Source organism: Trachinotus anak, unplaced genomic scaffold (assembly GCF_046630095.1).
Source record: "Trachinotus anak isolate AG129_WGS33_773 ecotype Australia unplaced genomic scaffold, CSIRO_AGI_Tana_v1 ptg000013l, whole genome shotgun sequence".
In the NCBI taxonomy this organism is placed as follows: Eukaryota; Metazoa; Chordata; class Actinopteri; order Carangiformes; family Carangidae; genus Trachinotus; species Trachinotus anak.
In genome coordinates, this window is record NW_027273864.1 from 23,802,696 (window position 1) to 23,820,545 (window position 17,850).

At 39.2% G+C, this 17,850-nt stretch overlaps 1 protein-coding gene across 4 annotated transcripts in view; it reads right to left on the reverse strand.

Moving 5' to 3' along the window:
* The window catches only part of LOC139631134 (metabotropic glutamate receptor 4-like), a 152,791-nt gene that overhangs the window by 29,680 nt on the left and 105,261 nt on the right, over nucleotides 1–17,850 (reverse strand). For all 4 annotated transcript variants that reach the window (XM_071495114.1, XM_071495113.1, XM_071495115.1 and 1 more), the window contains 3 exons: nucleotides 8,214–8,349; nucleotides 7,853–8,007; nucleotides 7,372–7,512 (listed from right to left, as the gene is read on the reverse strand). In XM_071495114.1, coding sequence (XP_071351215.1) covers nucleotides 7,372–7,512; nucleotides 7,853–8,007; nucleotides 8,214–8,349 — 432 coding nt within the window. The remainder of the gene's footprint in view (nucleotides 1–7,371; nucleotides 7,513–7,852; nucleotides 8,008–8,213; nucleotides 8,350–17,850) is intronic.

Genomic DNA, 17,850 nt, shown 5'->3' on the forward strand with positions numbered 1-17,850 from the left:
CCACTGCTCTCCACATTAATCAATATCAGTTTTAAATCTCCTTCATTCATAGATAAAAGACAAGTCTCACTTTTTTCCCCCAGTCACTCATGCCCTCCTTATCCTTTGATCACGCTGAGCAGTCTAACCCTCTCAGGACACAGATGATTCTGCAGCATGCCCCATGTGGTTCTCTCACAGCTGCCTCAGAGGCACGGTGGGGCTCTTCACCAGTGGAGAGGCACCAGGAGTGTCACACTTTAACCTCAAACAAATGCTGCGAGACTCTCTGCCTGTGAAGCAGAGCTGATAGTGAAGTTCAACACTAAAACCTCTGTAATGAGCAAGGTGAGTGACAAAAGAGAAGCTCACTGCTTGATACACACAACCACATTCACTTCTACTATAGTGAGAGTCCAATGTTTGTTAAAAAATGTGTGTGAACATTCACACAACAAAGAGTTAGTTAAAGTGTGAATTAAAGGATTGTTTTCTATTGACCTTGACAGAGTTTTTTTTTTTTTTTTTTTTTTTACAATGATTCAATTATTGTGTTCACTACTCAAGATTTACAGCAGCTGCTGAATGTCACATGCTTATTTTATTCAACATCTCATGGCAGACACATTCTTTTTTTTCCTAATTCTAGATGTAGTTTGTTAAAAGTTTGTATTAACAGGCTTTTAGTCTAGCCTAACATTATGATGGTGATGTATGGTGATATTTGTTCAACACAGACCTGCCACAGACCTTCATCAAATCCTTTCAGATACATTAACGAGCCACACTGGAACATTTTCTTTTATTATGCTGAACACTGTAGTTTATTTTTGAGTCACTCCCACAAAATCAGCTGTTGAGAGCAGTGTCCAACTGTTTTAGGAAATGATTCAGCTTTTTAAAATGAAATAAAATGGATTTCAGAGCAGTTTTTAAAGATTTGGCTCTTACTTAAATCCTTAAATTGGATGAAGGTAAATGTAAATTTTGAAGTACTAATAATCTACAGTTACATATCTGCTAATATGTCTGTTAGCTGTAAATATATTTGAGAATTCTTCCACATCAACCTGATTTAACTGAGTTTAACTTTCATCTTTTAGATTAATATAGATATTAGTAAATATTCCAGTAATTCTGCAGGGGCAGATACATTAAAGTCTCTTCAGACTCAAGACTAGAAGCCTTTATATGCCCAGCACCGTCTGTGCCAAATTTAAACACTGGCATACACATTGTTCCACACCTCACATCTTAGCTACAGTGAAATTACGAACACATGTCTGAGTGTTATCTAGGCTGTTGATCAGACAGCAGACTCCTGAACTGTCACTGCTGCTCCCCGAGGAGCTCGCTGGTGTTCTCACTGGCATTCTCGGCAGCAGTAACCTTGGGTCACACCCACCAATCTCAAGACTCAATCATGTATCAGTTTTATCTCATCCACCAGAGTACTACCCTACATATAACCCTGGGTTATCTCTTCACACTGCTTAGTGTTGGGATTCACTGCCTGTGAAGACAACGCCAGCTGTTGGTTTTGCAGCCCACCTCTTGAGTAAAAGTTGTAGTTTGTCTCCAGTGGATTTAGTGAGCCTGTACTGTTTCAGCAGCACCGTTCTACTTGCTCATTGCTTGGCCAAGATGTTCCTTTGTTACATCCTCAGTCTATAAATAAACAGCAGAGTTTTGAGTCTCTTCACTGGGTTCTTTCACTCATCATTAGGTGTCATCACAGCACATGTAAGAGCATGATGATCACTACCACAATTATATATGAATGGATGTCAACATGTCCGTTCACAACTGGACATATATTGGAATTATTATGCTCCCTGTGGTACAAGCAACATCATCCAAGTGGCCTTTGATTTGTTAAGCACATTATGGAAAAAGATGTAATATTCTTCATCTAATCATCTTTATCTTTTCTAGAAACCTTAAAAATAATTATTAAGTAAGTAATCAGACGGGCAAGTCTGCTTGTGGGTTATTGAGTTGATTATATACCTGACAAATCAACGTTATCACTTTTATTTTTCACAGCACTAATTCCATCATTGCAATAACAGAGTCAAGGTCTTCTCACCACTCTGTTGCTCTTAGTTTCTTTTTTTAACAGAAATAATGTCTTCATAATCAATTAATTCCAATTGTTTCTTCTTTGCCATACCAATAATTAACATTAAGTTATCGTCAACAGAAGTCACCACTAAAAGCCCAGGCACAGTATTAAATTAAGGCTGCAAGACTTTAATTGTGAAACATTTGGAAATCATTCAAGTGGAGTGCCTGACATGAGGCTTGCTGTACTAATGGGTTTGTGCTGTGGAAACAGAGCACAGTGAAACATTTTTGAGTTTGCTTGGACCAATTCCTTTTTAAGGCAATATTATTAGGAAACACTCCATAAACTTTCATTGTTGTGCAGATGATACCCAATTATATCTATCAGTGATGTCAGATGAAACCACCCAGTCTTGAGGAGATGACGACCTGTATGACATCCGGTTTGCTGCTGTTAAACTCAGACAATACTGAAGTTATTGTATTTAGCCCCAAACACCTCAGAAATACAGTATCTTTATGACATAGTTACTCTTGATGGCATTGCCCTGGCCTCCTGTACCACCATGATCAGGATGTGTCCTTTAACACTCACATAAAACCAACCTCAAGGACTGCCTTTTTCCACCTACATTATATTGCAGAAATCAGGAATAATCCTTTCTCAAGAAAATGCAGACAAACTAGTCCATGCATTCTAATAGGCTGGAAGTAGATAATTCCTTATGATCGAGCTGCCCCAACAAGTCTCCAAAGACTCTCCAGTTGATCCAAACAGCTGCTGCACACTTACTATCAAGAACTAGGAAAAGAGATCATATTTATCCCACATTATCTTCTCTGCACTGACTCCTGGAATATCCAGAATGGAATTTGAAATCCTTCTCCCCACCTACAAAACTCTTAATGGTCAGGCCCTATTATATCTCATAGCACCCTATTACCCCACTAGAACACTGCACTCGCAGAGTGCAGGCTTACTTGTGGGTCTCCAAAAGCAGTTTGGGAGGCAGAGCCTTCTGCTCTTAGGCTCATCTCCTGTGGAAGCCTCCTCCAGTTTGGATCCAGGTGACAAACATTGAGAGGGGGTCTAAGGGGAGGCTTAAAACTGTCCTCCTTGATAAAGCTTATAGTTAGGGCTGGCTCAGGCTTCCCTTGATCTATAAGCTGTTATAGACCTAAACTACTAGGGGACGTCCCATGATGTACCAAGCTCTTCTCTCCTCCTCTCCCTTTCCATCTGTATACATTCTTATCTCATTAATGCATGTTCATGACTCAGCTTCTTCTCTCTCTTGTAGTTCTTTGCTTTCTCCTCTTGCTCCTCCAGTTGCTTCCTGCAGGTATTTCTGCCTCCGGAGTCTGGATCTGTGGATGCAAGCCAACTACTACTCCCATGATCTTGTTCACCTATTATTATTATTATCATTATTAACATTATTATTATTATTACTATACATCTCTATGTGGAAGCACATGTGGAGACTTGTGCTATACAGTATTCTCTTTCCTTCTCTCCCCCCCCCCCCCCCGGTCGAGACAGATGGCCCACCCAGAGCCTGGTTCTGCTGAAGGTTTCTTTCTGCTAAAAGGAAGTTTTTCCTTGCCACTGTCGCCAAGTACTTGCTCATGGGAATGCTGGGTCTCTGTAAATAATATTATAAAGAGTACAGTCTGGACGTGCTCTATATGAAAAGTGCCCGGAGATAATTTCTGTTATGATCCTGAGCTATATAAATAAAACTGACTTGACTTGACTTGACATTTAATGCATAAAAATATGACAAGATTGTGCTTGTAGAAAGCAAAAAAGAATGCTTACCCACACACTCATAAAAGTTACTGCATATGAAACTAATGAATACAGTCTAAAGAAGACTAAAAAATGTTTTTTCCCAGATTCCCTCTTTGATGTTTTCTTTTATTTCGCCACAATCCCGCAGTGTGTGAAACTCAGCTCAGTCACGGAGGTCTGGATAACTGTTGTTGTGTAAAAGCATGTGTGGACATATTGCACACACACACTGTCATGACACGTTCTTGTTTATAAAAACACAAGTGCCTGTGTGGAAAGCAGTGTATGCAGATTGTGCATACACACATCTGGCTCCAGGGCAGCGTGGTGGCTCAGTGGTTAGCTCTGTCACCTCGCAGAAAGAAGGTTGTTACTTTGATTCCCTTTGATTCCCTGGAATTTGTGTCGTTTCTGCCTGAAGACACGTAATTCAGTCGGACAAGAGTCTTGAAATTGCCCTTGAGTATGAATGTGAGAGTAAGTGATTTTCCGACATTGTGCCCTGTAATGATGTGCTGATCTATTCTGCTTTTCTCTCCTGTTCGCCCCTCAACTTCACACCCTATCTCCAACTATATTATGTAATAAACTGTACCGCTGTTTTTCTTTCTTTATTTGTTGCACACAACTCTGTCCTCATTGTGAAATAAGCTAGCTTTATATCTTCATCTAAATGGGCTTCAGCTGACTGTATTAAATTTGAATCATGAAATCAAACTAAAAGTTCATTTTATATTAGTGTTTGCATAACGCAAGGCTCCATGACATATTATTTGCAATGTTCTCCAATGCATGATTCTGCTATATCTGAAAAATAAACTGAAACTGACAAACAGGATAGTAGCAAGTTGTGCATGAAATTACAGGATCTAACTCCCAGTTTATTGAATGAGCTCTCAATCCTCAGCTCCCCTTATCACTTTAGAAGAGCAAATATTAGTAACGGCAGATAAAGTTCATTAGTTTCATTAGTTCATTAGATTAGTCAAAGGTACAAGATACAGGGGTCCAGTACTGCTGTAACAGTCCAGTTTCCGAGTTTAAAATTCTGTTGTCTGTGTAACTTGGCCTTGTGAAGTCAGTCTGAAGTCTGGGTTGTTTCTGGGAAGATATTTCTTTTGAATAATGATGTAGCCTGAGGGTCAGGCTACACATATTCTTTTATGTAATGCATACAAAACATATTCCAGACCCACAAAAATTTTAACTTTGTGGTTTTATTGCTTAAAGGTAGTGTATACTCACCATGATATCTGGTGTGTAGTCAAAAAGATGACATCATAATGTTGAGGGACCACTACAACTTGACACTTATATTGATCACAATTAGTGCAAACTGTAACATTCTTTTGTTGGTTGGTTGGTTGCTGGTGTTTTAAATCTTAATAAAATGTGCAGTGTTTTTCAACCTCAAGACAGATGTTGCCATCCACAGCTGTGTGACGTATGGAGCTGAGCCTGAAGCTTTAACCATGCAGCCCATACTCACCATGATAACAGGTGTGTAGTCAAAAAGATGACGTCATAATGTTGGGGTTGCTCTCCAACATAATTCAGTATGCGTGTACACTCTTTTTTGTTAACTTTGTGGTTTGACAATGGTTTACACTTCGGAGATTCTTGAGGGACCACTACAACCTGACAGACAGACAGACAGAGGAAGCTGTAGGCATTCGTAGGCTTCTTTTCCAAAGTGGTCTTGCTGAGTAGGCTCCACATTAGGGCTGCAGCTAACAATATATTAATTAATCTGCCAACAATTTTTTTAATTATTAAATTTTTCAAATAACAGAAAAAAAGGAATAATTTCCCACAGACCAAAATTTGTTCAAATGTTTTCTTTTGTCTGATCAACACTCTAAAATCCAAAGATATTCTGTCTCTGAGAGAGGGAAGCATCAAATCCTCACATTTAAAACACTAGAAACTGTCAACATTTAACAGTTTTAGTTAACGATTGGTCCATTATCAAAAGAGTTGACTGTTAATCTTCTGTCAATCAAGTGATCAATAAATCCACTAATTGTTACAGCTCTGCTACACATACTGTCACCTTTTTTTCTGTATTCAGAAACACAGTGAAGGATCTCGTCAATACCCAACATAAGTTACTTCTATGATATTTGTATTACACCTTAGATTCTTGAATGTGTGTGGGGCCCAGCAAAAGGCTGGCCGAGGAAATATCTGGTAGTGGAAAACACACTGTCACAATTAGAATAATTTATGGTAGTGTTTGTCATAGATGTTAGTGTTAGCAAATTATTTTTCTGTTATGTTACCTAATCTAATATTAGGTAACATTTTTCAGCTAGCTTGATTATCTCTGAGTGGTATCCAATCAATATAAGTGGCTCCAGAGCCTTGTTTTATGTACATGAAAATAGCACAAAGTACAAAATGCACTCTTTCAAGTTGCAGTCTACTGTGCTAACAAACTCTGATCACTGGATTAACTGTTAAAAATAGCTGCGCTGCTATTAAAAGGTAATCATCTCAGACAGCTGTACCGGTGAGTGTTTTTTTTTTTTTTTCCGTGGTTGCTAATTAATGTGATAGACTAGTTGTTTTAACCTGCTATGAATATAAATATACATACATGGCCAGGTGCAAATGCAAACAACTGGCCACAGGTCCTGCTGAATAACATTATCAGAAATAGCTTGAATGTCTCCCAAAGAAACCGTATATAATTATACACATTTGCATGTAATTATGCCACTTGTCTTCAATCATGACATTCAAATGATGCTGTTCTTCATGTCCATTCATTTCATCCATGCTTCTATTAAGATTAAACAGTCCCTTACGCTGATCACTATTAATGCAGCAAACAGTAATAGATTCTTTTAAAGCTGAAAATTATTAAAATAAGGAAGAGAAATCCCCAAATTCACCCTCGAATTTACCCTCATCTTTTAAATATGTGTTGAGTTACTTAATTGGTGTTTAAATCTTAATAAAATGTGCAGTGTTTTTCCAACCTAAGACAGATGTGCCATCCACAGCTGTGTGATGTATGGAGCTGAGCCTGAAGCTTTAACCATGCAGCCCAGCTAAGCCATTCACTCATTATAGCCATGTGGGTAAACACACTAGACTCAGCAGAAATGGGAAGCTGCACTGAAATGAGCTGTGAGATGAACTGTGATTTTGAATACTGAATGTATAGCTCCTCCACTTTTAATAGGTGGGCAATGCTGTCAAAACACATTCACCTGGTAGAGTGCGTATCATTAGGGCTTGGTCCTAACCGCAGCGGCCCAGGGGTTCGAGTCCGACCTGCGGCCCTTTGCTGCATGTCATCCCCTCTCTCTCTCTCCCTGACTTTCCTGTCACTCTCTCACTGTACCTATCTAATAAAGGCATTAAAAAAGGCCAAAAAAAAAAAAACTTAAAAAAAAAAAAACCACATTCACCATAAGAGGAAGATGACACCTCCCTCAAGACGTCAAAAGAACTTTTCCAAGTTGGATAAAAGTTCAAACAAAAAGAACATTACATTATTCCCAAACAGGAGAATATCTTACTTGTGCACTTTTTGAGCCCGGACCCTTTCTTCACGGCGTGACGGCTGAGTTTGCAGTTGAAGTTGTTCTCCCAGAACTCAGCAAACCAGATATTCCTTCTGTTGTTTTCCAGCGTTCGGCTGATGAAGTAACGATCAAACCCTGAACAGATCAATGGGTTTATTGTCATTGGCAGTCGGTGTCAGTGTCAGTGTAAACAACAGCGATGCTTCAGTTTGTGAGTCAGAGCTCTGTTGTTTTTTACAGTATAATTAATTAAATATTGCATATGTTCAATTTACTTTGTTGCTTTTTTTTTGACTGAATCTCAGTTTTTAGACATTTGAAGATGAAAATGATAGTAGCTGAGCATTACGAAACAGCTCGCATTCTGCAAACAGACACAGCTCTGTGTCACATGAAAAGAATATTTTGCTGAAACGTGAACATGGGTTTACAAGACGGGCAGATGATGACATATCCACAGTGCCCCTCTCTGTACCTTTAATGGACTGGCGCTTGGGCAGGATGGTGACGGCTCCCTCTGCCATCTCCTCTTGGTGCACAACCGGAGAGATCTTTGAGCCCCAGCTGTCCGAACCCACCCAGATGAAATGACCTGTCTGGTTGGCCTTTTTAGCAGCATGGAGTAGCCGCCTGCAAAGGTGAGGAAGCAGATGTTGCCATGGATAAGGTCGGCATCCCAACCAGCTCCACTTTGATTTTGTTTTGCAATTCATTACACAGTGGTCTGGCAGAGCTGGACTGAAATGGCTGCGTTCAGACACATTTCCGTGCAGTCTGCCCTGGCCGTGTTTTTCTGATCTTCAAAGCGGTGTTTAGTAGCTATTACCAGGCCTTACCTGATATCGTCTTCATTGGCAAAAAGTATGACCACTCTTGCATTTGGGTTTTCTCTGAGTCGCTGGATGACCTTGTCAAACTCTCCCTGCTTGGGCTCCCGGGGGATCTTGACTGACTGGGAGATGCACAAACCACCTAAACACACAGACGTCATCTTATCATTCAGAAGAAATGTACAACAATATTTTCACTGTATCTGATAAATCAGAGAAGATTAAACATCAAAAATTGGCACCATACAAATTTAGTTGTGTGAAGTGAATGTGAATGTAATTAGATACAAATAAACAATGATGGCTGACGTGAGAAAACCGAGGGCTTGGTGTCCACTTCATCAGTTTACCTGGGGAACGTCAGGGAAAACTGAGGCGGTGAAACAGTGTATTTCCCTGAAGAGTGACTAACCAGCAGCAGGATAATAGGCTTCTAAAAGAAAGTTTGACTCTGTTGAGGTAAGATTTTTTTTTCTGCGTCTGCAGTATGTGGAGTTCACCATCAGTTAGGTCTCACTTGGAATATATTTGAGCAGTTTTGTGGGACACCATGTGCAGTAGTGTGTATGTTGCTGCTCAAAATTATGAGCACCAGTCGTTGCAAATTCCCATACAATCGATTGTGGATTTATTTTGAAAGGTGCATGATAACATTACTGGTGTCACATTTCTCACTTTGCCTACGGTGATGTTAATGTAGCTTTATGGGTGTAATGTTCTCATGTAGAGTTTGTGCACTTTCCTGTAAAAAGGCAATGTTGTGTGTTTAATAGCTTTATCTGGCTTTACCTCTTCTTTTTGTTCCCACCTTTCTTCAGGAGGGTACACAATTTCTGCAGTGTTCTGTGTTTTTGCTACATTTTTGACTTTAAGTTACATTAAACAGTGTGGAGTGACTGTGCTGATATTTTTAGATCTGTATTTTCATGCATAAATCTCTTGCACAGAGCATTTGTGTGAATGATTTGTTTCTCTACAAGTGTAAGTGGGTTATGCTGGTGCCTGCAATAAAGCCCTGAAAGTATGATCCTTACCCACAATGCACCGCAGAGTTAGACCCACTACACTTGCACGAAATGCTTTGAGTCCTTGCAAGCGCAGACTGAGATGTGTTTTGCGCAGTCAAAGCAAAGTTTCCAGTGTTTCTCCAACAGGATTTCTCTGGTGAGATTTAGAGTGCCTCAGTGTGGCATGTTTGTCTGAAAGATTGCTTCTGAGCTTCCTGCCGCTCTCAGGACAGTGAGGACACTGTTCCAAGACGCGTCTTTGTACATGCTGTACACTGTAGATCCTGTACACTGTACATCACACTGTACCTGCCACTGTTTGTGGAGGGAACTGTTGACCAGTTTAGAGTCAGGGAGGCTTTAATAACTCTTTTTCCATAATGAGAGTGATTTTGCAGCGTCACATGAAAATCTGATAGTGTTTTCCAAAAAAGAAAAACAAAGGAAACAAACAGCAGGAGGTATATCAAACAATTAACTGCAAATTAATTAAAATTACACATCCCTCTCCTTAGGCTGAGTCATGAATTTATGCACCACCTACACACTCAGTGACCCGATGTATGATGCTCCCACAGCACAAAGTACAAGAGACAAAAGGCTTTTTTATTTTAGGGTGTGTAATATAAACTATTGCCCTGTGCGTGTCTGTGTGTGTGTATGTAAAACAGTATAGCGTAGACTCGTGTCATTCTGTGGTCTTCCACCCGGGTACCCAGCTCAATGAGGGGGCAGCCAAATCTGTCCCAATTTAGCTGTCTGAAAAAGTTTTGAGGTCTGAGACAAAGTCCCGGTGTTTGTTTGAAAGTGTCTGGTTCTCGCACAGCTGTCAGCTCATTAAGTTTGAGAAGGTCAGAAATTCAGTCCTCAGACATGCAAAGGCATTAAACTTTGTCAGCAAAGAAAAACCTGCAACAATCCTGCACGGAGAGCTGTGTACAGACAAGTTTTGCAAATGGTGAGGAGCGCTAACCAGTAAGAGTTTGTGACAAAGAAAATCATCATCATCATCTTCATCATCTGGCCCTGTAAAGATTTTTCTTTCTTTTTTCTTTCAGTATAAATTAGTGGATGTGTATGTTAAGAGGTCTCGTAAGCTTCTCTTCCCTCTCATGTTCAGTTTTGACAAAAGGCTCGAGGCAGCTCAGTGGGATATCTACATCCCTCATGACTAAAACCAAGCACAACACGTTTGAATGTTTTACACACATCTGAGCAACATCATTTTAGTACGTTCATCACTGCATCAACAAGAGCAGAAACACAAGCCTTTAATTTGATCTGTGCAAATTCCTTCTCTTGTTGAGTAGTTTTAGACTTCCAATTAAAACACTTTTACTGCCACACATCCTAAAAATCAAACAATACATTTGCAGATTTGTTGTTTTTTTTTTTATGAGTTTACAGAGACACACTGACCCACTGCTCTTTGAGTCTCATAGTTGAACAATTTGACAGTACACACTTTGCAGCATGGAAGAGACACATTTTCAGCACAAGTTAAATCTGTGGGAATAAAATTCTCTAGTGCCATGATCGACAAAGTGAAATGCCAAAAACATTTCTGAGGATTTGTTTGTCCAAAAAGACAGAGGATCAATTTTCTTGTTGTGTTCAAGTTAGTCAGTTTCTATTTTGAAGGAGACGTTATTTTGTTTTGTTTTGCCTTTTCCAATCAGTAGCCAGAGATGTATTTTTCCTGCTGAAACGAAACCTATGCCAAGAGTCGGAATTTTTTTTTCAAAATGATTTAAAAATTTGAAAATCTTCAGGTTGTTATTTCTGTCAGGCAACACACAATAGCCTGTAAAGCTGTGTCAGTCTCATCCACACGTTTTCCCACTGCATGCTACCGGGTAGCAACCAGTACCAGGTGCTTCTTTTTCCACTGCATATAGTGCACTCTCAGAGCGGAGTTGTTACTATAGCAATGACGCATGAAGCTACTGTAACATCATTTTCAATGCAGCACAGAAACAAAGGATACTGAAGGGATACCAAACAGAGAAACATCTGCTCCTCCTCGACTGACCACGGTGTTATTTCTGTGGGTTGCCATACAAGTATAGTACAATAACTGACAGTCTACAGTGAGCAGTTTACAGCCTGTGGACTGTTTCAAAAAAGGTTGGTTTGTTTAGAACATCCTGTCTCGTACAATGATGACAGAGTAGTGATGATTCTCTCTGACCATTAAGCAGTCTGCAGTGTTTTCACGTCACCTTCAGATGCCTCAGCTCACTTGGTGGTGGTGACACCAGACAAAGTACCAGGTACTATCCACAACTTTTGCCTGGTTGGAAAACAAGAAGGGTGAGTAGAGTAAAGTACCATGCAGTGGAAAAGGGCTATTAATAGTGACCATTTTCCGTCGCTAAGTAGCTAACTGGCTATGTAGGAAGCCCCTGTTCTTAATCCCACCCGCAAAGAATGATTGCTCAACTGTTTCTCTAACTGAGGGAAACAATAGTCAATGAGCACAAAAGCAGGTTATTAGTGTTGCTACTAAATAAACATGAAAGGCTAGGCTATGGAGTAATGGTTCTGGCTGTAGCTCTATCAAGTCTCAAGGTGGTTGTAACAAGGCTGTGAGGAAAACACATTTGATTCTGGTGTTTTAAGTTTGTTTGTTTTTTTCAAAGATCCTGAACCTGTCTGTTTCTTTGATGCAGGTATTTCCTCTGGACATATAAATAACAGACTTTGAGTGCAATGTGTGTTTGATTCTCAAAGTGATGTGTGGTAACCTTAAAAAAAAAACAAAAAAAAAAACACTTTAACTGTCTTAATGCCTCAGATCATCTTTTAGTTTATGGCAGACTGCTGCAGGGCGTGTGTGTCTCGACTGCAGTCGTGACAGCATTTCATCACTTCAGCCATTTGTGTGCGATGACCCGCTTGTCCATTTGACTCAAACTGGCTCCATTATCGGTCATCTTGGGTGTTTACTTGAATGGATGGGTTTAGATAAGTGAGAAGCATGCAGACCACGCCATCACTCTGCAGTTTCATCACATGCCACAGTCGAAGACGATCCTGGTGTTATCTTAACTATGTCTTCACAAAGATTAATGGAAACTAATGGTGACAAATAGCCGCTGCAGCCACAGTCATGCAGTCCCTCCTCTTTCCTCTTTGCCCCAGTGGTTGAACTGCTTCCTCTCCTCCTTCTTTTTCTGCTCTCTATTTATAGTGAGATGCCTTCCAAATATAAAGTCATATTGTATGTGAGATCAACACGGTCAAATAAAATCTTCAAGTCAAGACATCAACAACCAGTGCATTTTTTTCCCTATTTGAATTATGTGAACACTGGATTCCACCACTGCAAATCAGATTATGTCACAGCAGCACAAAGTGGACACAAAACTTTAAGGTTTGCCACATGAAGAAACAGACTCATGTTTAGGTTTTGACTTCAGAGGGACTTGTGAGAGGAAAGTATCAAAATGTTTTAATGACATAAGTTCATCAGAAACTAAATTCAGGTCAGTCAGTCAGTCAACCAGTTTGTTAACTCCACAGCCTCTGAGCAGTGTCATGCCAGAGCACAGTGTCCACTGTGTTTTGCTCTAGTTCACCTGAAAACGACACCTAGGACTCGTCGGTTATAAATCTATATTCTACCTTCTTATCAAGGAGACTTCCAGCTACCAGGCCTCAAAGGCAATTTTACAACTTTCTTTTTAGCAAAAGTTAAAAAAGCATCTCATGCCCCAGCAAATCATTATTATACTAACTGATAGAAAATCATACATGCAAATTAAAAGTAAAGCTACATAAATAATTATATAAAAAATAAAATAACAATGATTAGAGTTAAGCGTCACATGCTTGCATGAGCATGTGCACATCGCAGGATGCGCACACAGACGTGCGTACACACACATGCCTGCGTATTAGGAGTCACATATGCGCACTCGTGCCTCCTGAGTTATACTGATAACACACAGACACACATACATACACACATGTGGGACATAAATAACCACACAAGTGTATGTGCGTGCGTCCCATCCTCTGTGTCCCCTTTCAACCCCCCACACACACACACACACACGAGCTGAAAACAATACCTGGTACTGTATTCATTACTGCCTGGTAATGAATATATTACTCTTACTATTTTGTGCCCTGTGTTTTACAAGCTCTTCCTCTCTGCTTCCTGCATATGTCTACATAAAAGTCACTCTTATAATAAACCGGTTTGCAGTGCGATATAATTTTCCACAGCCAATACATACTGCAGTTAAAATCATAATGATATACTGAAGTCAATATTCAACGATTAGGATACTAAAACGACTTCAGTTAAACTGAACAGCACGTGTGACTGGCAATGCCTCCTCCAGGTGGGATTTTTCTTCTTTTTCACCTAAAGGCACAGTGAGCTCAACACACTGCAACTTCAGGAAACACAAGCAAATATAGAAAAAACTTGTAACCACTTTGACAACACATCATACTTAGAGGAGAAATAACAAGTAGTGCTGCTACCATAGGGAACAATGAGACTTAGTCACAACCCAACAGCAGTTTCCAGGGGACACTAAAAACTAATGAGCACACAAATAATTAGCAATATGCTAACGCTGGTAGAAGTAGATGACATCTTCAGTAATATCTCCATCCTGCAATCAGAATTTGTAAACACAAGCTGAGACAGTCTCACACAATGGCCAACACTAAACACATGTACAGGGATGCATGTACATGTACATGTATATGTATATGCATATGCATGAGTTTTGTGTTTGTGTTTATGAGAACTTTAACTATATATTGTATCTAAAGTACAATACACATGAATGGCATCAGCTGCTTGTATCAAAATACTAGGAGAGGTGAGGAACCACTGAGAAATCCCAGATTCAAATCTTATGGATGCTGAACACCAGATGAGCTGACAACAGCTTTCTATTTAAACAAGGACTTTGGTGTCACTTCTTTCATTCTGTCTTTATTTCACATTACCAACAGCCCATTTCCCATCTCATGGCTTTCATGTAATAATTCGAGGTAAAAAAACCCCAAGTAATTTCCTGCTTAAGCCCGCCCTTGTAAAAACAGCAGCGAGTCTGCTAACCTTGCACTCGTCCTGTAAAACAGGACTACTTTTCTATTCCACTGCAAACTACAGCCTTCCTTCTCTCTGCTCTAATTTGAATATATTATGTAAAGACCTCTGTGTCAGTGAGAAAAGTTATAGCCTGAAGAAAAATAAATAAATAAATAAATAAAAAAACAGAAACAAGAGGACACAGATGTCCTCATGCTGAACACTAATAGCACTGAACCACCCATAATGATCAGTTATTGCAGGATTAATGAGGATTCCTGTCGGCGGGTAATTTGATGGAGGTCAGACCTGAATGAGATCATATTGTATGTTGATCATATATGAACAGCAGTATCCAATGACATATGTGAGATATTCGCCATAATAATGTTCTCAGGAGCTGCGCTGTGGTTGTTACACAGGAAAGGTGAATTGCAGAAAAGTCACAAAAGTTCATGGAGGACTCGAAGTCCTGAACTGACAGAATATTCAAAGAGCAAAACCGGATCCTGAGACGCAGCCGTTTGATGCTAGAATGTAACTTTGCTTCTGATGTTTTTTTTGTTTTTTTTTGTTTTTTTTACCTTGCTCCTGTATTTACAATGCAAAGTGTTGTTGGTGTGCTTTGCGTCAGGAGGTTGTTTTTGTGCATATCTGAGGAGATCTGAAATAATCTCTTCTTGCAAATTATTCCCTTTTCTTGCCAAGTGCAACTTCAGCTGCCTATGTGTGTCTCATGTGCCAGACAAAATAACATCCCAGTGATGGCATTTGTTTAAAAAAAAAAAAAAAAAAAATCCAGGACATATTTTCCACCGCAGGCCCCATCAGCGTGGCTGGTGGTATACTTTAATCTGTTTTGCTGTGTCCTTGCTCAGTTCATGTTCAATTAAACCAAAGAAATACAATACTATTAGGTCTCAAAACACAATTTGTTGTATCTCTGCTCCACTGAGCTTCCTAATTGTACATCTTTCCCCTGTCATTTGTTCACCACACGTCTTTTTGTGCGTTTGGTCTGTGGCACCACTCAAGTAAATAATCAACATGTGAAACGCGCCATCTTGACTCCTTTGATCTTTTTTTTTCCAGCTCTGGAAGGTTCTGACTTTAAAGGTCCATTTCACTTTTTGTGCATTTCAGTTAGTTGATCTCAGCTTGAAACACTGTGTTAGATCAAGTGAGAACACATATAGTCCAATACCAGAAATTCACATTTTGAAATAACAACTTTCATTCTGGTCAGTGATGTGTGGTATATACTGTAAAAAGATGTGTGGATAGATACAATGTAGGATTTACAACAGAGGAAAAACAAAAAAGGGGGTCCACTTTAAGAAACAGGAAGGATAAACTAAAGAGTAAGATGCTATAAATGTACATCCGTCTTCCTTTAAAGTCTGTAATCTTTATGCTTAAATGTGGTAATATTTCAAATAATATGATTACAGACGGTTTACTTGGTTGGCCCATAAATATTTGCATGACATGTTCTGTGTCAGAGTGCAACAGCTTCTTTGAAAAAGGCTGCCCATGAAAAATAAGTGAGATCTAAAAATCAATATCAGATTTAGTCATTTTTACCTCTGCCAGGGGGAGTTTGTTTATGGTCTAGTTTGTTTGTTGGCAGGATATCTCCAAAACTTATTAAAAGATTTCAGTGAAACCTTGGAGACTTCAGCCGAGGGCCAGGGGACAAGTGATTGCTTTTTAGTGCAAATCTGGATTCCGGCAAAGAACCAGGATGTTTTTGAATTCTTTAAAAGGGATTATTTAACATTGCAGGGTGGACTTTTCAAACAGTCAACAACTTTCTCTGCAATTTCTACACAAAAAAAACCAACTCAGATAAACATGATATCAGTGGACATCAAACCATTTTAAATTCTATGTGGCTTGTTTCCCTACCACAAATATTGATCTATAAATATTTACAGCTGCCTACACTCAATACTTTTGTTTTACTGATGGAATAAATGACTGTGTAATGTGAACAAAGGCTGCTGATGGTGACAAACCCACAGAGAATTATCACTCAATTACAGTTCCCTTCAGCACTGTGGAGTCTTTAAGCTCACTGTTTTGGTTTTTAAGGCCAGAATGGCAGACGGACAAAGACAGCAGGTAGCTGGCGAACATAGAGGAGCGTTTTACTGCTCCAGATTTATTCAGGAGCTGGTAGAGACCAAAACAGAGCTAATATGTAGAGGATGTGTAAATAAGAAACTGTATGTTAATGCTGCTTTAGGTATGGTTACAAAAGATACCATGTACTCTGCTCATTCTCCATTTGGTTCGCTCTCGTCTCCTGTAGAGTCTCAAGGACGGCAGTGTCTCACATGTCACCATTGGGGTCATGTGGGAGCACCGGTTGGCGTGACAACCATTACTGATTATACAGCTCATTGCAAGTGTTGTTGATTGTGTTGCACTGTAGGGTGTTTGTGCAGAGGACAAAATAACACAAATGCCCTACCAAAATTCAATCCAATACAGCAACACCACATTTTACAACCTCAAAGATTACTACAGAACTGAATGACAAAACTCAACAACAAAGGTATTCCTTTGATGGATTACTGTGTTGTAATATACTGTAATGTTGATATCGCCTCTGGTCTTGTGTTTTCAGATGCACTTCCTAAAAAAAAATGCCTTAATTGCCTTAATACAATAGTAGCAATCATGAAACTACCATGTTGTTATGTTTTTTGTTTTTTGTTTTGTTGTTTTTCAGAATTCTTCAATTTAGTGAACTGCAGCTACAATGAGACTTGAAAATAAAAGTATTTCCAGGAATGGTTAATGTGCTGAGGCAAAAAGGAGGGAGCTTTAGGCCTTTTGACACATCAGCGTGAAAACTGTTGAAGTCTGACAGCACAGAACATGTTCTCCAGTTTTCTGGAAATGATTTGTCATTTATTGAATAGCTTCTTGTCTTTTTGCTTTTTTTAAAAATAAACACACAAACAGGATTTTAAGACGCAGTGTGAGTACAGTTAGATGAAAAACCAATTCACAAATTTCTGCAACATTTTCCATTCACAAAGCCACATAATTTTCCAAAGAATTAGAGGTGGTTATAGCTCAGGTTTAAATGGAAACTCTAAAATTAATTACATATACTTATGCCATATTACTTTAATACTTGATTGTTAGATATCTGCTCACTCTTGCTCAAATACCATCCTAATGGCTCAAGGTACACTTGCAGAAGTGATTGTGTGGTTTAAGTTTCCAACCAATAGTGTACAATAACTTAATGCATGTCCAGTCAAATTCCCTTCACTTAAATAAATCTAAACACCTACATTAAACTGCCAAACTGCCACTTAGTGTATGAGTTCAAAGTTTTTATTTGTGTGTGTGTTTTCAGTTAAAACTTCAGGGTTAAATTTCTTCCTGTGTTCTCTAACTTTGTCAGAAACTGAAACATGTCAAACATCTGTATTGTTTTCTTCAGCCGCAATCATCTAGAAAGTTTGGAGTGACAGAAATGTGGCTTTTGTGAATTTAAATGGCATAATCATATCCAGTCATGATGAAAGCTGTCAGTGTTTGAAATTTTGACCTTTAG